Here is a 23218-nt window from a genome sequence, read left to right as displayed (position 1 = left end):
ACCTAAATTCCATACCAGGCCCTTCAGGTCTGGTATGGATATTAAGGGGAACCCTGGACAAAATTTAAAAAAAAATGACGTGGGGGGTCCCCCTAAATTCCATACCAGGCTCTTCAGGTCTGGTATGGATATTAAGGGGAACCCCATGCCATTATTAAAAAAAAAAATGACGTGGGGTCCCCCCAAAAATCCATACCAGACCCTTATCCGAGCACGCAACCTGGCAGGCTGCAGGAAAACAGGGGGGACGAGAGAGCGCCCCCCCTGAACCATACCAGGCCACATGCCCTCAACATTGGGAGGGTACTTTGGGGTAGCCCCCCAAAACACCTTGTCCCCATGTTGATGAGGACAAGGGCCTCATCCCCACAACCCTGGCCGGTGGTTGTGGGGGTCTGCAGGCAGGGGGTTTATCGGAATCTGGAAGCCCCCTTTAACAAGGGGACCCCCAGATCCCGGCCCTCCCCCCTGTGTGAAATGGTAAGGGGGTACAAAAGTACCCCTACCATTTCACTAAAAAACTGTCAAGAATGTTAAAAATGACAAGAGACAGTTTTTGACAATTCCTTTATTTAAATGCTTCTTCTTTCTTCTATCTTCTATCTTCCTTCATCTTCTTCTTCTGGTTCTTCTGGTACTTCTGGTTCTTCCTCCGGTGTTCTCGTCCAGCATCTCCTCCGCGGCGTCTTCTTCCCTTCTTCTCCTCGGCCGCTCCACATCCATGGCGTGGAGGGAGGCTCCTACTCTTCTCTTCATCTTCTTGTCTTCATCTTCTTGTCTTCATCTTCTTTTCGGGCCGCTCCGCATCCATGCTGGCATAGAGGGAGGCTCCCGCCGTGTGACGCTTCTCCTCTTCTGATGGTTCTTAAATAATGGGGGGGGCAGTGACCCCGCCCCCCTCTGACGCACGGTGACTTGACGAGACTTCCCTGTGGCGTCACGGGGAATGCTACAGGGAAGTCCCGTCATGTCCCCATTTAAGAACCGTCAGAAGAGGAGAATCGTCACACAGCGGGAGCCTCCCTCAATGCCAGTATGGATGCGGAGCGGCCCGAAAAGAAGATGAAGACAAGAAGATGAAGAGAAGAAGATGAAGAGAAGAAGATGAAGAGAAGAAGATGAAGAGAAGAGCGGGAGCCTCCCTCCATGCCATGGATGCGGAGCGGCCCAAGGAGAAGAAGGGAAGAAAATGCCGCGGAGGAGATGCTGGACGAGAACACCGGAGGAAGAACCAGAAGTACCAGAAGAAGTACCAAATTTTTGAGGATATTCAAATTTTATGAGATGCACCTGTACATCACCATATATTGCAGCAGATCTTTGACCGCCCGCCCCCCCCCCCCATTTTTTTTTGTTTTTTTTTTACCCCCCGCTTACCAGGTGGTCCATTGTTTCAGATACTCCCCAGCCCAGAGGATCCAACAATGTCCCACTGAGATCCTCTTGTCTTCTGCCACCGCTCAGTCCCACGCTGACATTTTGCTTCAAGAAGCCTGACTACTCTTTCGTGTTCAGTCGGAGCACCTCCTTATGACGTGCATATGGGAGGGGGCGACCATTTTTCACTTAAAAAAAAACACGTAATGATCAAAAAAAAAAAACAACAAAAAAAAAAAGCAGTGCTACTCATGCAGCAGAGGGGAGGAGGGGTGGATTGGAGGGAAGCCTATTCAGGGGGTTGGGATCCTCTTTAAATCTGAATTTGCAGGATATAGAGCTAATCGAATACAATCTTGTTTATTACTATGTGCTTTATTTAATTATTTAAATGTTTAAAACTGGGTACTAGACTACACTTAGAGGTTGGTTCACACCAGACGCTTTCCAATGCATTTTTTAAAATTAATCCAGAATGCATGTACAATGGAGATGGCTTATATGCAAGTAATTGGCCACAAAAAGGGTATGATTTTAATGATGCTTAAAGTGAAACAATAACATTTGTACAGTGTATAGAAGCTGCTGCAGCAAAACAATGTACTTTGTGGCTGCAAGCTAATGCTGGCACCGGCAATACAAAAAATAATGAGTAAAACGGAACCCCGCACCAAAATTGTTTAAAAAAATTCTGTACACCCCTCGCATTTTGTAAATATTTTTTTATATCTTTTCATGTGACAACACTGAAGAAATGACACTTTGCTACAATGTAAAGTAGTGAGTGTACAGCTTGTATAACAGTGTAAATTTGCTGTCCCCTCAAACTGACTCAACACACAGCCATTAATGTCTAAACTGCTGGCAACAAAAGTGAGTACACCCCTAAGTGAAAATGTCCAAATTGGGCCCAATTCGTCATTTTCCTTCCCTGGTGTCATGTGATTCATTAGTGTTACAAGGTCTCAGATGTGAAGCACACACCAAATGACCCTAAGATCAGTTAACATTACTTATAACATAAATTAAACTAAGGCACTAACTAAGGAAGCAAGCTTTCGATTTTGAATCTATTTAAAGAAGAAGCTTGTTAATGTTCTGCCTCCTTGGATGCATTTCAGCTGTTGCACCTTCCAAATGAGACATGCATTTGCTTATTCTGTCCTAATAGTAATTTTTCTTTGTTTTCCAGCATGATTAATGCCGACTTCAGCACGGCAACTGTTTTAATTTCCTTTGGAGCAGTTCTGGGGAAAACAAGTCCTCTGCAGATGTTGATAATGGCAGTAATAGAAATCTTCGTCTTCGCATGTAATGAGCATCTTGTTGTTAGTATTTTGAATGTAAGTTTACATGTGAGAGTTTATTTCAGTGAAATATATTACCTTCAAAGATCTGTGTAGGTATCAGTTTCCATACCTGTACCAAAAGTAAGATATTTGACTTTAATGTAACTTTGCTGGCGATGCTATCCTTCTATGCATCCAGGGCTGTCTTTAAGGCAGGGCAAAAGGGGCAGATGCCCTGGGCCCCATCATTGTTATGGGACCCAAAGCAGCTGCCTCGCACTTACCCACTATTCCAGTTTAAATTCCCTTGTCCTTTGAAGTTTTAGTCCCGTGCTGTGTCCTGATATCTCAGTGTGAAGTTCTCTTACTAATGCTGCCCAGCTCTGCATTATTGCCATGTACAGATGACTCACCTGCAGACCCTGTGTAATGCATGTAAATAACCTTAATTGATATGTAAATAGCAGTGGCTTTAATATGTAAATAGCCGTAGACTGGCTGCATTGATATGTAAATAGTGCCGGCATTCATATGCATATCATGCCACCCTGAGGTCATATCCACCATCACTTCTGCTGAATGCTGCCCTCTGGGGAGGTAAAAATAGCCATGGTTGAAAGTCATGCCTACAACTGTGGTCATTAAGCCTAACATCAGCCTGTTCTGAAAAAGTAAGCAAATTGGAGGTAGAACCCTTTTTCTAAATAATATGGTGCCACAGCACCCTGAATTTTGGTGCATGTGAATATGCACATCTCAGCAGATGTGTGAGGGTGTCTAAACAATTATTAGCACTGCTGTGTATCTGCTAAAGGGCAGCACGTTTCTGTGGTGTCAGGAAAGTGATTTTGCATGCACACACAAATATGAATGCAGGCTAAATGTCTTAGTTACATTGGTGGTCAGTGTAAATCTTCTCATTAAAGTGGAGCTTGGTGTACAATCCTTTCATTCACAATAGTGGCCAGTGTGAAGGCCCCCCTTATATTGGTGTAAATCCCTCCTTACAGCGGTGGTTACTGTGAATGCTCCTATTACATTAGTGGTCAGTGTAAATCCCCATTACATTGGTGGCCAGTGTAGAAATAAACTTGCATTTGTGGTCAGTTTCCAATCCTCCCTTACATTGGTGGTCCATGTAGAAATCCCTCTTTATATTGGTTGGTGGCTTAAAATTCCCAGTTACATGGCGGTTAGTGCAAATCCCCCCTCACATTGGTGGTCAGTGTAAATCCCCCTCAAATTGGTGGTCATTGTAAATTCCTCATTACATTGGTGGTCAGTGTAGAATTCCCCACTATATACTTGCCAAATATTTTCCAGCTTTGCTCTACATAGTTCTCCTAACTAATCCCATCCTCCCACCACTGCTACTTATCCCATCAACCCCCCAGCATTGCCACTGATCACATTCCCCCCTCCCCCCAGCATTGCCACTGTTTCCAGGAGTTCTAGGATTGCTAGGAGTTTTCTGTCTATTCATGGGTCCGCTCACCTCCCCAGTCCATAGTGTGCAGGCAGTGAAGAGATGATGTGCTGTAACCTTTAGCAACCAATCAGTGAACAGTAATGATGTGCACTAACCTCTTGCAACCATTCATTGAGCGTAAGGATATGCAGTAGCCTCTCAGAATCAATCAGTGATCAGTAATAATGTGCACTGACCTCTAGCAACCAATTAGTGAGTGGTAAGAATATCCAGTAACCTCTAGCAACCAATCAGTGAGCAGTATTGATGTACAGTAATCTTTAGCAACCAATCAACAAGCAGAAGTCATGTGCTGTAACCTCTAGCAAATAATCAGTAAGCCATAATGTGTGCTGTAACCTCTAGCAACCAAACAGTGAGCAGAAATGATACACTGTAACCTCTGGCAACCAATCGCTGCCTGATCTGATTCAGTAAACTGATTTTGAGTCTAGCTGCTATTTATTGTATGTCTCAGAGCAGGTGGAGAGCAAATTTGCATGGAGGGGGGGCCCCAGAAAATGTTTGCCCAGGGTCCAATCAATATTTAAGATGGCCCTGTATGCATCGCCAATGTAATACTGTAGCTGGAAATTAAAGTGGTATTAGACCCAAAACCAAAAATGTGATATACTGCCGCTTACAAATTATTAGATGTGATGGCCGCATTTTTTTTTTTTTACATTTTCCCCTTTGTTTTTACCTGGTGATCTGGCCAGTAACACATCTTCTGTATTAGAGCATCCCCACTGTGGATGAATGAGAACAGGGGGCACCTTTGGACAGCAGCATTGTCAGTCTGGGTGGAGAGGAATGTTAGATGGACCAGTAGATTTAAATACACTGACATAGGTGTGCGCAGCCTATTGTATTAGGGTGTGCACCCCAAAGCTCAAACACACACACCTTTTTCTGCAGCCTCAGCTGCACGGGACAGTTATAGAATGGGAAGTGCTCTGTGCTGAGCGGCTTCCTGTTCATTCACAAACTGAAGCATAGTAAATACAGTTTTTCTATGCTTCCATTTTGAATGGACACAGTGAGTGAGTGTATATACTGTGTTCATTTAGAAAAGGAAGGGGTCGTTAAATTACATATTTACTGGCCCCTTCCCCTGCTGTCCATCCTGAAACATCCTCCAGGGGGAAAGGGGAGGAGGGAAGCCAGCAGCACTGCAGGGCAGGGGGGCCAACAGGAAAGGGGGAAGCCCGGGCAGTAGGGGGAATCGGCACCTCACATAGTGATTAAGGTGTGCCCAGGCACACCTGGCACACCCCCCTGCGCACGCCTATGTACATTGACAAATTGAAGCCAAACTCCAGCTAACACTTTATAAGCAGCTATAGCAAACAGTTTTTTTTCCTTTTGGGATGAAAGTTTTACATAAATAAATAAAAGCTGATCAGCAGCCCTGTCAGCGTTAAATGATTTGTATCCTGCCTCTAAATGCTACATCTGCAGGACAGCTTGTTCTTTTGAAGAGTGGGCATGTCTGTGCTGGGAAGCTGCCATGTACAGTATGTGACCTTGTACAGGGATCTATCTCCGACTCCATTCAGCTGTTATAAGATCAATAAATACTGTAGGTGGTGGGTTTCCTATACAAAATGATATTGCTAAAGGAGCCCTCATCCCTAACCATGTAATACACAACAAAAGAATTTGTGGGACTTTGTGTATGCCTCATAACCACATTTTTATTACAAAATCATATTAAAAACATGATGTTACATACAACTATGCATTAAAAGTAATGCATTCATATGACAACAGGTCATAACTTCATCATCAACCTATCAGCCATCCATCTCAATTGTGATGATGATATGGTCAATATGACAGGGTCAATGTATTTTTGCGGGAAATCACACTTTTTCAGGACCTTATGGACCACAATTATATCTTCATGCGATATCAATAAAACAGCTGGAAACAGGCACAACAAACAAATCAATAACTACACATAACACTGAGGCACCTATCCATACATAGCAAGAAAGAAGGAAAAAATATATTTATATACTGTACTGTACTTACCAAAAGTATTGGGACACCTGCCTTTACACGTACATGAACTTTATTGTCTTCCCAGTCTTAGTCTGTAGGGTTCAATATTGAGTTGGCCCAACCTTTGCAGCTATAACATCAACTCTTCTGGGAAGGCTGTCCACAAGGTATAGGAGGGTGTCTATGGGAAGGTTTGATCATTCTTCCAGAAGTGCATTTGTGAGGTCAGGCACTGGTGTTGGATGAGAAGGCCTGGCTCACAGTCTCCGCTCTAATTCATCCCAAAGATGTTCTATCTGGTTGAGGTCAGGACTCTGTGCAGGCCAGTCAAGTTCCTCCACCCCAAACTCGCTCATCCATGTCTTCATGGACCTTGCTTTGTGCACTAGCGCTCAGTCATGTTGGAACATGAAGGGGCCATTCCCAAACTGTTCCCACAAATTTAGGAACATGAAATTGTCCAAAATCTCTTGGTATGCTGACGCCTTAAGAGTTCCCTTCACTGGAACTAAGTGGCCAAGCCCAACCCCTGAAAAACAACCCCACAACATAACCCTCCACCAAATGATCTAGACCAGTGCACAAAGCAAGGTCCATAAAGACATGGATGAGTGAGTTTAGAGTGGAGGAACTTGGCTGGCTTGCACAGAGTCCTGACCTCAACCCGATAGAACATCTTTGTGATGAATTAGAGCACAGACTGCCAGCCTGGCCTTCTCATCCAACATCGGTGCCTGATCTCACAAATGCCCTTCTGGAAGAATGGTCAAAAATTCTCATAGACCAGCCTTTTTCAACCAGTGTACCCAGGCACCCTGGTGTGCCTTCAGGTTTCTTCAGGGGTGCTTTGGCAAAATGCCTAAAAATTGCCCATTAATCATATATAATCCAGCAGGTGGATCAAGCCTGACTTTTAGTTACACAAAGCCACAGGATTTCATTGTGCAATATTACTACCTTCTAGCTGCCAGCTTTCTAACAGCCAATGACATCATCATTTGAAAGAGGATTTTGGTTGTCTGCCGATTCTCCCATGCCCCTCTCCATCAACGCTGGGGTCACATTAGCTCAGTGATGGAAAAAACTGAGTAAGAAGAGAAACACTAGACTACTGGTCAGTACCAGTGTGCAGAAGTGTATTTGATTTGGAAGAATAAATAACCTCTAATGTTGGTGGATGTTGATACATCGAGACTGTCCATAATATTAAAGGGTGCCTTGACTGAAAGGAGGTTGAGAAACTCTGCCATAAACGCACTCCCAAACCTTGTGGGGAACCTTCCTAGAAGAGTTGAAGCTGTTATAGCTGCAAAGGGTGGGCCAACTCAATATTGAACCCTACAGACTAATAGGGCGTACACACGGTCGGACTTTGTTCGGACATTCCGACAACAAAATCCTAGGATTTTTTCCAACGGATGTTGGCTCAAACTTGTCTTGCATACACACGGTCGCACAAAGTTGTCGGAAAATCCGATCGTTCTGAACGCGGTGACGTAAAACACGTACGTCGGGACTATAAACGGGGCAGTGGCCAATAGCTTTCATCTCTTTATTTATTCTGAGCATGCGTGGCACTTTGTCCATCGGATTTGTGTACACACGATCGGAATTTCCGACAACGGAAGTTGCTCTCCAACTTTGTGTGTCAGAAAATCCGATGGAAAATGTCCGATGGAGCCTACACGTGGTCGGAATTTACGACAACACGCTCCGATCGGACATTTTCCATCGGAAAATCCGACCGTGTGTACGGGGCATGAGACTGGGATGCCATTAAAGTTCATGTGCGTGTAAAAGCAGGCGAACCAATACTTTTGAAAATATAGTGTATGTGTATGAAATACAAGCCTTCCAAACAGGAGTTTTAACAATGGTTGCTTAAACAAAAGGTAAAAAAGAGAAAAGAACAGGCAAAAGGTAAGACTTTATCAGTCTCAACTTTTCTCTTGCCATGGATATCTAAAGTTCAGCAAACTCTAATGCCGCATACACACGATCGGAAATTCCGCCAGCAAAACTTCGATGAGAGCTTTTTGTCCGAAAATGCGACCTTGTGTATGCTCCATCGGTCTTTTGCTGGCGGAATTCGAGCCAGCAAAAGATTGAGAGCATTTTCTCTATTTTTGGGTCGGGAAAAGTTCCCATCCGAAAATGCGATCGTCTGTACAAATTCCGATGTGCAAAATTCCTAAGCATGCTCGGAAACAATTCGACACATGCTCGGAAGTATTGAACTTCATTTTCTCGGCTCATCGTAGTGTTGTACGTCACCACGTTCTTGACAGTCGAAAGTTCAGAGAACTTTTGTGTGACTGTGTGTATGCAAGCCAAACTTGAGCGGAATTCCGTCAGAAAAACCATCCAAGAATCCGCTCGTGTGTACGGGGCATTAGGCCTCATGTACACTGTTGCTGGTAAACAGATGTTTAGGAGCAGTTGGGCATTTTTTTCAACTGCCCCCTAACTCTCCTCTATGTTATCTTATCAGTACATGTACACAGGGTCGTTTATAGCCGTTTCTAGGCAGTTGAGTTTAGAGGCTTTTTTTGGAACCCAAAAAAATGCGTTCAGAAGCTGTGTTTAGAGGCATTTCAAGCGCCAATCGTGGCTAAACGTGGCTACCCGCGTTTAGGCGCGTTTTCGTCTAGAAGCATTTTTAAAGGGAAACATATTGTTTATTATTTTTGAGCCTGGAAAATGATAAAAACTTAATTATCACTGCCTGCAAGCTTGATATACCATGTGATATTCCCCTCATCAGCCAATTATGCTGTACAATACACAACTTGCATTACTTGATGCTGAAGTTGGGAGTCACCAACAGACGTTCCTCTGGTGACACGCTTTTCCTCATGTTGGTGTCCATGCGAACTAGACGGGGTCTAACGTTTTCCAAGAGAACGTCAAAGGTGGCAATTGACATGCGTGTAAAATTTAAAAAAAAATCTCTGGGTAATTACGCAGATGAAAATAGATATTAGAACATATCCTGTGGACATGCGTTGAGCCATCAATGGATGTGTCCAGTAGCGATGAACTCTGGTCCTCTCACGCAATTTTCTACATCTTTGGAGCCTTAGCAAAAGCAACATCAGGAGCATTTCCTCACACATGCTCATCATAGGATCCATATTAACAAACCAACCAAAAAACAACAGCTAGCTACAAGCACACTGCTTTCTCAGCTGCTACTCACACTGTTCTCTCACAGAATGGCTGAAATAGTTAATACTTGTTTTTAGTGCTTTCTAATAATTTGGGAGGGTCTCCTGAGGTTATCTTTAGTAAACACTTTTGAACGCAAACGTGGCTAAACGTGGCTTGTAAACGCTGCTAAACACATGTTTTTAAACGTGGATTACTAGCTGTGATGTTCCAGCGTTCAGGAGAGGTTGAGAAACGTTCCGTGTACATGAAGCCTAACTGTCTCAGGTTTTAGACACTGTAGGAGATATAACACTGTCAAAGTAAACTCACTAAGAACCTACAGTATGCCTGCACACATTTTTCTACATTAACAAATACAGCCTAGTTTTCAGTGATGTGTTGTGTTTCACAGGCCACCGACGTTGGAGCATCCATGACCATCCACACTTTTGGAGCTTACTTTGGTTTGGCTGCATCAGCTGTCCTTTATCGCCCGGGTCTGAAGAAGGGCCATGATAACGAAGGATCGGTCTACCACTCAGACTTGTTTGCCATGATTGGTAAGAGATCCAGTTTCTTTGATACTCTTTACTTCAATCTGCCCTGTGATATAACTTTGTGTAATAACTGGAACTAAACCTGAGAAATATGTTCATTCTTACAGTCTTTTTTTATTAAAACAATGCATGAATGCCTCTCATTCTTACTGTATCTACCCTTGAAGAACCAAGGGTAAGAAATGCTTGTTTTGAGCTGTATTTAGGCACATTTACTGGTGTATGGCATTTAGAAGCGTTTGAGCGTAAAGTCATTCTGTTGACCAGATTATTAATTTATTCTAGCCAATGGAATGCATATAAGTGCAAACACAGGTGTTTGTTTGCATATATGCAGGTATGAGTGTGGGTGGATGCAGTGTGGTGCTGCAGCAGTAACATAATTGAAACAACTTGTACTAAAGTCAAAGTAAAACAGTTCACAAGCCTGGCTGAAGGTACCCCAACTGGGAACACTCACAGATGAACAGCAGTTTGTAGAAGAGCAAGTTTCAGCTGAAATGACAGGGTCTGTCTTGAGGGGCCGAATGCGCCCTGGCCGGTCCATGTCCAAGTGGCGAGGTTGCCCAAAGGGGGATGGGTCTGTCCTTGACAGACAGGTGACCTGTTCCTGCACTACCCACAGAATGTGCACCAAACCCAGGAGCCAAGGTCTTAAATATACTCTGCCACACCTAGGATGGCTGCCAGAGTCACATGGGTGGCCAGCATCCAATTTGATTGCTACTCCAGTGAACCAGGAAACCATAGAGGAACCATGTTTCTCTCGACTTCCTGCTCCCTCTGTTGAGTGTCACCTGCAGTGGAGGAAGTGGACTGCACCTGCCCACATATGAATAAATTATGACAGTAAGATTCTCAGAATGCAGGTTTGGGAAAAAAATTTGCCCCTGAATGCTGATCTAAAAAAGCTACAATGTGCATGGATACATTGGCTTGGTGTTCAGAGACAGAAAAAAAAGAAAAAAAGTGCCTTTGAGTAAGGACCCAGTTGAAACCTCGAGTGGGATTGGTAGAGAACGGAATAAGTATAAGAGGTGGGGGAGGAGCGTCATCTTCACTGCGTGGACCCTGCCCAGCCAGGACAGACCACATCTAGACCACTTTTCAAGTTCTCCTCTACATTTGAGAATCATAGGGGGATAATTGGCTTTAAAAAGACTACCTATATCCGGCCTTAGATTGATCCCCAAATAGGGGATGGCCGTGGGTGCCCAGGAGAAGTCAAAACTGCTAGTAAGTTGTGAGAGAAGATCAGGCGGGAACGTGACATTTAAAGCAGTTGATTTGTTCATATTTACCATCAGGCCTGAAATTTCACTGAATGATCTCAGCACTCTGTACACTCCTGGGGTGGAGATTAGGGGGGAGGTAATATACAGTATGAGGTCATCCGCGTAAAGAGCACATTTGTGTTCCTGGTCCTCGCAGGCCACCCCCTTAATATCGGGATTTGCTCTGATTGCTATGGCCAGGGTTTCTATTGCCATTGCGAATATAAAAAATGTTCCCCACCAACAAGATGGCCACCACGCCCCAGCAAACACCAGCATCACGTCATCGACTCTTACTTACGCGTTTCATCATAAAGTGAACTCGTCAGGGTAGTAAAACATGCACACCTTCCCACATGTTATCCCTTTAGAAACACTAAGTACAGAAAACACAGGCTTCAGCTTGTATAGGAGCAATGTGAACACCAAAGTTTGACAAAGCATTTGCACAGCTTTTAGCAAGCTTTGTTTAAGGTTTTAGCCACCTGCAGACCGCCCGCCTGTAATGTACTGCGGTGACACAGGATCCATGTCTTCCATGTCTTCTGTAGTGACAGAACGGTGATCTGCGTTGTTTCCAAAGGCAGACCACCATTCTGCCTATGTACTGAGGCATTGGTGGGTGCCAGTGAACATCGAGTCCACCGTACCTGCTAATCGGCTCATTGTCACGTCTACCCCCTAGGAGGAATTGTGCCTCGTCGTTGGTGTCAGTGGAAGGAATAGTGCCCCATCGTTGGTGTCAGTGGGAGGAATAGTGCCCCGTCGTTGGTGTCAGTGGAAGGAATAGTGCCCCGTCGTTGGTGTCAGTGGGAGGAATAGTGCCCCTGTCATGAATGTCACGTCTAGCCCAACGCAGGTGGTCAGACACTATAGCTAGCTACTGTGTGCTTCACCTATAGCAGCCCCCTTTCCCTTAAGGCAAGCAGGCCTACCGGTACTTGGTTGCCCCCAGGACTTATACACAATGCTATAGCGCCTGGCCACCACGCCAGCCCAGATGCCAACTGAGCAAACAAACAGACTACTTGCAGTTAGCAGACAGATAGCGTGGTTCTATGACAGTCCAAGTAAAAGGCAGGCCGAGTTCAGGTAATAGCCCAATATCCGATCCAAGTCATACACAGGAAAATCCAAACTAGCAAAACAGGGCAGACAAACGGGGGGCTCGTTCAGGAACAACGCAGGTATCACTGTCTCTATCACAAGCAAGGGACAGAGCATTTGGCTTTCTTATAACAGGTGTCTGACCATATCAATCACCTGGCAGGTGGGCACAGACAGGGAGAATGCAATAGCAAAAACCTGGATGCTGGAATTAGGAGCAGGAGCACTTAAGTGCTGTGTCTATCACAGTGGGAGTGGGCCATACTAGTCAAAGCCGAACACTGCAGCGGCTCACAGCAATTTTCTTTTAAAGTATAAACTATACATATATTTTGCAATTAAATAACATTTCTGATCAAATGAGGTTAATCACAAGAGTCCCCCTTTACATCAGAGTCCACAGAGTTCCCCTTTTACATCTGAATTTGCAGAGTTCCCTTATACTGTAAGGGGGGACTCTGCAGACTCTGATATAAGGGAAAACTTTGGGGGCGCTAACATAAGGGATGCTTTGGGAACCCTGATTTAAGGGGGAACACTGAGAACTCTGATGTAAGGGGGAACACTGTGGCCTCTGGTGTAAAGGGGAACTCTGATGTAACGGGTGCTCTGAGAACTCTGATTTACTTTAGTGTACTCACTCAGAGGCAGGAGAGAGAAGGGGGAGACTTCAGTCACAGACAGGGATGGATGGTGAGCTCACTCATCCCTTGGCAGTCAGCACCTCTCATCCAGATGTATCTGTGGCTGCTAGACTTCAAATTTCCAACTCCCACTTTCCTTTTCTGAGGCACGGTGCCAGGAATTGGCGTGTGGGCAGACACAGAGGGGTAGGGGCAGGATGAAGAGGAGCAGATCGAGCCCTCTCTCCTCTCCCATCTGTGGGGGGGATTGTTAGTGCTGGCTTTGGACAGTGTGAAGGAGAGACACTCTCGGCTTAGATAACTGCAGCCAGCAACCCTGCTGGGAAGCCATAGTCTGGTCTGAAAACTGTGTCCGGGTTTCAGGCAGTCTGAAACCCGAACGCATGGTTCCAAACCCGAACTGTCTAAGTGGCAACCCTAGGTTGCACGCGTGCACTCCAGACCCGGAGATGCTGGATCATATACTAGGTATGTGATCCAGCACATGAGAGCCGCCTTGCCGTCATGTATATATACAGTGTACAGTTGATCGGCAAATGGTTAACAAAAGGCCAAAACTATTGCATCATGTCATCTGAATGAAATTAATGAATACACATCCGAATCTCTGAATCATGCAAGTTTCGTTTGAATTTTCATTCGTAACGAAACGAGTCACACATGTCTAATTTCTAAACAGGAGCTGAATGGTGCTTTAAAGGCTTCAAGAAGGCTTGTTGAAGCTTGTCTAAAGCTATGCAAAAGCTTGCTGAAAGTTTCATAAATGCTTACTGTTTACACTGCTCTTATACAAGCTGACGCCCGTGTGATACAGCCCCAAAAGGGTCAGCCTATCAAAAGCAAATATTTTAGTATTTGATAGATGCTGTGGTCAAATAGCAACACAGACAGCAATTTAAAGTTAAAAGAGGCTATAACTTCTCAAGGCTAAAAAAGTTTTGGTTTAAAAGAGAAGTGTGGGATTTTTTTTTGTTATCGTACTTACCTAGGTGGATGCTGCATGTGTCCCCTGTTGGCTCTAAGTCTGAGAACCGAGTGATCAAACACCACCGATCGCACCGTGCTCACAGCTCCTCAAGCAGAGAGCTGCAGACTGTCAGTCACCACTCTCTGCTTTGCCTCCTCCTATGCTCACTGGAGCGCTGGGCTGTATAGGGGGCGGGAGTGGCCGGCTCAGTCTCTCAGCAGCTCGCTGAGAGGCTGGGCCGGGTGTCGGTCCAGACATGTGGGCGGATCCTGACTTTATTGCCTCTATCTTGCACAAGCTTGGACGGGCTCTGTGATGACAGCTGACAGCGGGCTTCAAAACGAACTGCACTACTGTGATCCACAGGAGAAGTACAGCCAAACTAGCTTTGGCTGTACTTCTCTTTAACCACTTACAGACTAGAAGATTCTCCCCATTAATGACCAGATCATCTTTTCGATACGGCACTACGCCTCTTTAACTGACAGTTGCGCAGTCGTGCAACGCTGTACGCAAACAAAATTCTTTTTTTTCCCCACAAATAGAGCTTGTTTTTGGTGGTATTTGATCACCTCTGCGGTTTTGAAATGAATCCCCAAAAATTTTGAAATGAATGTCTTCATCAATTTAGGCCAATATGTATTATTCTACATATTTTTGGTTAAAAAAAGTGCAATAAGTGTATATTGATTGGTTTGTGCAAAAGTTATAGCGTCTACAAAATAGGGGATAGGCACTTTATGGCATTTTTATTCTATATTTCTTTTTAACTAGTAATAGCGGCGATCTGCGATTTTTTGCCGGACTGTAACATTGCGGCAGACAGATCGGACACTTTTGACACTTTTTTTGGGACCATTGACATTTATACAGTAATCAGGGCAATAAAAAAAGCACTGATTACTGTGTAAATGTCACTGGTAGGGAAGGGGTTAACACTAGGGGGCGATCAAGGGCTTAAATGTGTTCCCTGGGAGGTGTTTCTAACTGTGGGGGGAGGGGACTGACTGGAGGAGGAGAGTGATCGCTGTTCCTAATCACTAGTAAGGATGGGCTTGGCCATGTTCGCAACCCCACGTACCCGAGCCCACCAGGAAGTCAGCACTGCACAGCGTTAATCACAGGCGGTGAGACATTTCCTAATCCGAGGCTGCACAGATCGGGAAATGTCTCACTGCCTGTGATTAGCGCTGTGCAGTTCAGGCTTCCTGGCGTGCTCAGGCACATGGGGTTGCGAACATGGCCGAGCCCATCCTTAACCACTTACCGATCGGCCATGTAGATATACGTCGGCAGTTTGAAGATGGATATCTCGGTAACGGCAGCAGCTGCTGCCACAACCGAGGTATCCATCTTAGAGCCGGTGATTCTGTTTACGATGATGGTGGTCTCTGCGGCGGATTTGCTGCGAGATCACTGTTATCGGTGGCGGGAGAGATGCCACCCCCCTCCCGCCGCTCTTCCGCTCCCTCCGCTGCTTACCGGAGCCGTCAGTAGCGGCGGAGGCGATCGGGACCTTTCCGTGTCTGTGTATGGAGACAAGTGAGGGGAAGTTGGCCCCCACCCGTCTCCATACCATAGGAGGGCGGAAGCGACGTCAAAACGTCACTTCCACCCATACGTCTTAAAGGCACATTTTTCTGTTGTCATTTTTTCAAATTACTTTTTTTTTTTTTTTTTTTTTTGCATTTTAGTCCAAATATGAGATCTGAGGTCTTTTTGACCCCAGATTTCATATTTAAGAGGTCCTGTCATGCTTTTTTTCTATTACAAGGAATGTTTACATTCCTTTCAATAGGAATAACAGTGACCCAATTTTTTATTTTTGTAAACAGTGAAAAAATAAATAAAATTAAGTAAAATAAATAAGAAAAATTTTTTTTATTCAATGCGCCCTGTCCCGACGAGCTCGCTCGCAGAAATGAACGCATATGTGAGTAGCGCCTGCATATGAAAATGGTGGTCAAACCATACATGTGAGGTATCGCCGCGATCGGTAGAGCGAGAGCAATAATTCTAGCCCTAGACCTCCTCTGTAACGCAAAACATGCAACCTGTAGAATTATTGAAATGTCGCCTATGGAGATTTTTGAGGGTAAAAGTTTGACGCCATTCCACGAGCGGGCGCAATTTTGAAGCGTGACATGTTGGGTATCAATTTACTCGGCGTAACATTATCTTTCAAAATATTTTAAAAAATTGGACTAACTTTACTGCTGTCTTATTTTTTTATTCAAAAAAGTGAATTTTTTCCAAAAAAAGTGCGCTTGTAAGACCGCTGCGCAAATACGGTGTGAAAAAAAAGTATTGCAATGACCACCATTTTATTCTCTAGGGTGTTAGAAAAAAAAAACAATATATAATGTTTGGGGGTTCTAAGTAATTTTTTAGCAAAAAAAACTGTTTTAAACACCTAAATTCCAAAACGCGGCTAGTCCTTAAGTGGTTAATCACTAGGAACAGCAGATCTTTCTCTCCTCCCGTGTCAGAACGGGGATCTATCTGTTCACATTGACAGATACCCATTCTGGCTCTCTTTCCCATGATTGCGGGTGGCCGGCGGACATCGCGACCGCCGGCCACACGCATCGGGTCCCCCGCTGTGCAGCGGGCGTGCACCTGCTATGGCTCTTAAAGGAGCCAACATACAGCTACGGTGATTCGTGGGAACGTGCCGACCTGCCGCAGTATAATGATAGCGGCTGGTCAGCAAGTCGTTAAGTTAAGCTTTAAAATCAATGGTAGGGTGGACAGTACAGTGGCTAAGTGGTTAGCATACTCTAGGTGTAGTTGGTTCGTAATCCCAACCACGGCACTACCTGTATAGTGTTTGCATGTTCTGGCTCCTGTCTAAATTGGACTTAGTATGAATGTGAGTTAGGAAGCTTAGATTGTAAGCTTCTGAGGGCAGGCACTAACATTAATGTATAATATCTATGTAAAGTGCTGTGTAAATTGACAGCACTATATTGACAGCACTATAAGTGCTTGTAATTAAATAAACTACACCAACAAATCAGACTGCTGAAATAGTTATACAATTTAGCCACTAGGTGTCTCCCTTTACCCACCTACTGTATACAATCAATGTGTTCATCTGTATGCTTTAATACTGTTAACCAAAGGTTTGATCCAGCCTCAAACCTTTGGGGTTTATTTACTAAAGGAAAATCCACTTGGAAGTGCAGTCACTGTAGATCTAAGGGGGGCATGCAAGGAAAAAAAAAAAAAAAAAAACAGCATTTTTGGATTAAAGTATACTGTATATTACCCGAACTAAATGACATCTACTATGCACACAAGTGCAGTATATTTGCTTTAGGCCCCTTTCACACTTGTGCAACATGTCCTGCGACTTGGGACTGCAAAGTCGCGTGGCAAGTCGTCCCCCATGATTTCCAATGAGTACCGTTCATATCTGTGCGACTTCAAGTCGCAGCAACTTCAAAGTAGTCCCTGCACTACTTTGGTCCAACTTTGATGCGACTTGAGGTCCATAGACCTCAAGATTACCCAGGCTTTGCTTCAAGTCGCCTTGAAGTCGTGTCAAAGTCGCGTGACTTTCAGGTTGCACAAGTGTGAAAGGGGCCTTAGTAAATCAACCTCTATGTGTACAAATGTGTATCTTAACCACTTAAGCTCCGGACCATTTTGCTGGCCAAAGACCAGAGCACTTATTGCAATTCGGCACTGCGTCGCTTTAACTGACAATTGTGCGGTCGTGCGATGTGGCTCCCAAACAAAATTGACGTCCTTTTTTTCCCACAAATAGAGCTTTCTTTTGGTGGTATTTAGTCACCTCTACGGTTTTTATTTTTTGCTCTATAAACAAAAATAGAGCGACAATTTTGAAAAAAAAGCATTATTTTTTACATTTAGCTATAATAAATATCCCCCAAAAATGTATAAAAATAATATTTTTTTTCCTCAGTTTAGGCCAATACGTATTCTTCTACATATTTTTGGTTAAAAAAAATTGCAATAAGCGATTATAGATTGGTTTGCGCAAAGGTTATAGCGTTTACAAAATAGGGGATAGTTTTAAATTATTATTATTATTAATAATTTTTTTTTTTACTAGTACTGGCGGCGATCAGCGATTTTTATTGTGACTGCGAAATTATGGTGGACACATCGGACAATTTTGACACATTTTTGGGACCATTGTCATTTATACAGCATTCAGTGCAATACAAATGCACTGATTCCTGTGTAAATGACACTGGCAGTGAAGTGGTTAACCACTAGGTGGCAGTGTAGGGGTTAAGTGTGTCCTGGGGGTGTGTTTCTAACTGTGGGGGGGTGTGGCTGTGTGTGACACGTCACTGATCTCTGCTCTGATCACAGGGAGCAGAGATCAGTGACACTGTCACTAGGCAGAACGGGGAGATGCTTGTTTACATTAGCATCTCCCCGTTCTTCCTCCCCGGCTGACGCGCGCACGATGGCACGGCGGCAAATTTAAAGGGACGTACCTGTACGCCCATTTGCTTGTCCATGCCATTCTGCCGACGTACATCGGCGTGCGACGGTCGGGAACCGGTTAAACAAATTGGCTTCCTATGGAGACTACAAATGGATAAAAAGGGTGAAAGCAAAAAGTTCATTAACCGCATGCTGACCGTATACTGTATATATATACACGACGGCAAATCAGCTGCTCTGCGCATAACCACATACCTGTATGTGATCCTACACTTCCAGGTCTGGGACGTGCACCGCCTGCAACCCGCTCTCACTGTGATTGGACACAGTAGGAGAAAATCAGCAGGTCCAGCAGATGCGATGTCCGCTGGGACCCAACGATCATTGCCGTAAACAAGGCAGATCACCGTTCTGTGAGAAGGGGAGGTAGTGATCCTGTGTTTCTGCTAAGCAGGAACACGGATCTCTGCCTTCCCACAGTACAAGCACCTCCCACACAGTTAGTAAGCACTCCTTAGGCACACAGTTGACCCTTTGATCACCCCTGAAGTTAACCCCTTCCCTGCCAGTGTCATTAGTACAGTGACAGTGAATATTTTTAGCACTGATCACTGTATTAGTGTCACTGGTCCCCAAAACTTAGTGTCCGATGTGTCTGCCACAATGTCCCAGTCCCACTATAAGTCACTGATCGCCGCCATTACTAGTACAAAAAATGTAAAATTCCATAAATCTATCCCATAGTTTGTAGACGCTATAACTTTTGCGAAAACCAATTAATATACGCTTATTAAAAAAAAAGGACATACATTTTATTTGGGTACAACGTCACACGACCGTGCAATTGTTCGTTAAAATAACGCAGTGCTGTATCGCAAAAAATGTCCTGGTCATGAATAGGGGTAAACCTGGTTTAAGCCTCCTTGTGCACCTTGCTTTGTGCACTGGTCCAAATCATTTGGTAGAGAGGGGATTATGATGTGGGGTTGTTTTTCAGGGGTTGGGCTTGGCCCCTTAGTTCCAGTGACGGGAACTCTTATGGTGTCAGCATACCAAGAAATTTTGGACAATTTCATGCTCCCAACTTTGTGGGAACAGTTTGGGGATGGCCCCTTCCTGTTCCAACATGATTGCGCACCAATGCACAAAGCAAGGTCCATAAAGACATGGATGAGCGAGTTTGGGGTGGAGAAACTTGACTGGCCCGCACAGAGTCCTGACCTCAACCCGATAGAACACCTTTGGGACGAATTAGAGCAGAGACTGCGAGCCAGCCTTTCTCATCCAACATCAGTGCCTGACCTCACAAATGAGATTCTAGAAGAATAGTCAAACATTCCCATAGACACACTAAACCTTGTGGGACACCCTTCCCAGAAGATTTGAAGCCGTTATAGCTGCAAAGGGTGGGCCAACTCAATATTGAACCCTACAGACTAAGACTGGGATGCCATGAAAGTTCATGTGCGTGTAAAGGCAGGCGTCCCAATACTTTTGACAATGTTGTGTATATACAGTATGTTTTTTTTTTCTATGTTGTATTGAATTGTTTCTGGTTGCCTTTGTTTGATGTATGCTGACATCTGGTGGCAGTTTTAAGCCACTAAAACTTTTTTATGCGATTCGGTATCCATCCATCCTTCCCTCCTGTTTAGTACTAGTTAGTTCAGTCTTGGAACCTCCCCTTTTCTTGCATGTTTCTTCAGTCAGTGCTCAGGAAAGTAATTATCTTCTTAGTATTCAAAAAAATGGACAAACAATCCTGTGTACTGCACCAAGATGAAGTAAAATTGTGTTGGATTCAACTTCTGTGTCTTATTAAAAAGTTAGGCTGCCTGTGGATGGTGCCAAGTCAGCAGGTGACCATACTGTCCATGGAGGTCTATGGAGGTATGTCAATGCATAAAGGGCCATTTGAGACAGGAGGTGGTAAGTATTATTTTAATGAAGGCTGTGGATTCAAAAATTATGAAATGCAGTGGTGGCTGGTGCTCCATTTCTTTTTTGGTGGGGGGGCACAAACAAACCACCTGCCAAACCCCACCGGTCGGTTGGTCGGTACCACCCCCCCCTGTCGGTTGATCGTCAGCCCAACAGCCCCGCACTTACCCCATCTAGGTCACGGGCAGCACTTCTTCCTCGGCGGCCTCAGCATGCATCTCCTCCTCTTCGACTTCTCTGCGGCTTCCCCTGCATCTCCTCCTCCTTGGCGGCCAATATAATCACTTCTCCTCTCGGCCAGTCGGTCTCAGGACCAGCTTCCTGATTGGCCGAGAGGAGAATCAGGAAGATAATAGCGAATATTAATTTGCTATTGTCACACAACTGGGTGGACTCAGGGCACAGTGCTCTGCGCCCCAAGCCCACCCTTTTTTGAAGCCAATTAGAGCCTCAGGCTCTGATCATGTGCTTATATAAAAAAACAAACAAACATTGGAATCCATGCGTCCGGTGCCCTGCATGTAGATTAGGGGCTGAACGCATGGATTGGGAGGTGGCGCCCCTGCGCCCCGTATGGATGTGCCGCCACTGTTGAAATTACTTTTGAACTTACAACTGCGATTGTTTACAATCTCTTCATATTTACAGGGACTCTGTTTTTGTGGATGTTCTGGCCAAGCTTCAATTCAGCCATTGCCAATCCTGGAGCAGAGCAGGAAATGGCCGTAATTAACACTTACTTCTCATTAGCTGCCTGTGTCCTGACCGCCTATGCCTTCTCCAGCTTGTTGGAACACAAAGGGAAGTTTGATATGGTAAGTAAGAACAAGGTATAAGCCAGAGATATCAAAGCGGGAAAACAGTTTATAGGGCGTTAAGAAAGTGGCAGCGTGAAATGGGTGTGGCTAAAGCATGCTGTCTGTGTCCTCGCTAGGTAGATTCGACCCTCTATTTGTCCTGGTGACCACATACCTCCCAACTTTTTTAGATGAGAATGAGGGACACCTATCAGCAAAAGTACGCAGGCATAGGACACACCCCCTACCACGCCCCCTTAAAGGAGAATTGTACATAAAAAACAAGATTAGGTAAACCCACAAGTGCTTTTTTACCACTACTATTCCTTTATATTGTCTTTTGGAATTTACAAATGCAGCAATTTAGAAATTGAATGAAAGGTTTAGCACTGGGAAACACTTTTTGATAGATAAAAAGTGAATTTTCTATACATCTATATAGATCAGACCAAAATGAGGGACAAATGAGCAGGAATGAGGAACATTGCTCCAAATCAGGGACAGTCCCTCGAAATCAGGGACAGTTGGGAGCTATGTGACCATTATTACAAGAATGAAAGTTATAGAAAATCAAACATTCTGGTGACAATGGTCTGAGGCAGACCATACAATTTACAATCTGATTGTACGATCTCCTTTAGATCTACAATCAATTTTGTAGTTCAAAGGTCAGCCTGATTTGATACTTATGCAATCTTTAGGTTTGTCCTCCTATTAAATCTTTTTGTAAATCATTAGGTGATTGTACAGAGATTGTACTAGTAGAATATGCCGTATATTATATGGACATACAAACATAGTCATGTGACAAAAGATGGCATACCCTATCCAGAAGTACATGAGACTTGTTGAATCTGGATGGACTTTTATAATGCACGGATCAATGCTGATCACTTGGGCTTTGCATTGTTGGATAGCATTAAGAATTTAGCACGTCATTTTAACTAGGGCTGTTACTGATTAAAATTTTCGTGTTCGATTAATCGATTTTTTTTTTAATCGATTAATCGACTAATTTCGATTAATTATAATGCACATACAGATCCAACTACTTTTAGCTGATCTCCTTGCATTGCAACTCTAGCCGTAGCGGGGCATGGCTAGGACGCCACACGTCACTCAAAAGCAAGCGCCGCTGCCATGGCAACAGCAGAAGCCGATTCACATGGCAAAAATATCACAGCTTATCAGCCTCTAAGGACAACAATGTTAAAAACGGAGGTTATCAAATTTGCCTACACTTAGCTCACTGAATGACCCCAGTTAACCATATCCATATTTACCATCACTGTCCAGGCTGTCCGGTGACATCACAGACATCGACGTCACCGGACTCCTCCCCCTTACCTTCGTTAGCAGACGGAGGCACTTGGGGAAGGGGGGAGGAGTCCGGTGACATCGATGTCCGTGACGTCACCGGATCTCCGACGGAACTTCCTGAAGACACGGAAGCCGGCGGAGAGGTGAGTACCAATCAAAAGAATTTTGATCGATCAAAAGAATGAACGATTAACCGAGGAATTAATCGTTAATTTCTGCAGCCCTAATTTTAAACATGTTTTGGATTTGTGCTTTAACATTCTATTGTCTACTTGTTTTACGCAGGTCCACATTCAGAATGCCACCCTGGCCGGAGGTGTTGCTGTAGGCACCTGTGCTGATATGAATATTGGCCCATTCGGGGCTATGATAATTGGTTTTATTGCTGGCATCATTTCTACAGTGGGATTCAAGTTCTTAACGGTAAATTTATAAGCTTCCTGACCAAAAACCTTGCAGGAAAAAAATCTTCTTACTAATCTTCTCTTGAAACTGTCATGTGTAGCCTTCTACATTTCCACATTATTTTAAAAGAGAAGTATGTTTTGTGTTTTTAAATCATAATTACCTAGGTGGATGCTGGCTCTAGACCAAGAACCAAGTGATCAAGTATCGCCGATTGCTCAGTCCTCAGTACAGTACATGAACAGAGAGCTGGTCACTGTCAGTCATTGCTGTCTGCTCTTCTCCCCAGTAGTGCTCACTGGAGCATTGGGCTGTGGAGTGGGCAGGAGCGGCTGGCCCAGGCTGAGCCAGGTGCCGGTTTTTGGTGGATCCCGACCATATGGTCACGATCTTGCCCCAGCCTGGACCGGCTCTGTGTCGTCAGCTGACAGCGAGCTTCAGCCTGCTGTCTGCTGAAAACAGGGCATGGGGGTGCAGAACGGACTGCACT

General features: G+C 44.5%; 1 protein-coding gene across 1 annotated transcript in view; it reads left to right on the top strand.

The window, feature by feature from the left end:
• The window catches only part of RHAG (Rh associated glycoprotein), an 87777-nt gene that overhangs the window by 31485 nt on the left and 33074 nt on the right, over positions 1–23218 (top strand). Inside the window, exons 3-6 of the mRNA XM_073625120.1 lie at positions 2570–2720; positions 9704–9851; positions 20855–21021; positions 22609–22746. Coding sequence (XP_073481221.1) covers positions 2570–2720; positions 9704–9851; positions 20855–21021; positions 22609–22746 — 604 coding nt within the window. The remainder of the gene's footprint in view (positions 1–2569; positions 2721–9703; positions 9852–20854; positions 21022–22608; positions 22747–23218) is intronic.

This window comes from Aquarana catesbeiana, linkage group LG04, assembly GCF_042186555.1.
Source record: "Aquarana catesbeiana isolate 2022-GZ linkage group LG04, ASM4218655v1, whole genome shotgun sequence".
NCBI lineage: Eukaryota > Metazoa > Chordata > Amphibia > Anura > Ranidae > Aquarana > Aquarana catesbeiana.
This window is presented reverse-complemented; position numbering and strand designations above follow the sequence as displayed.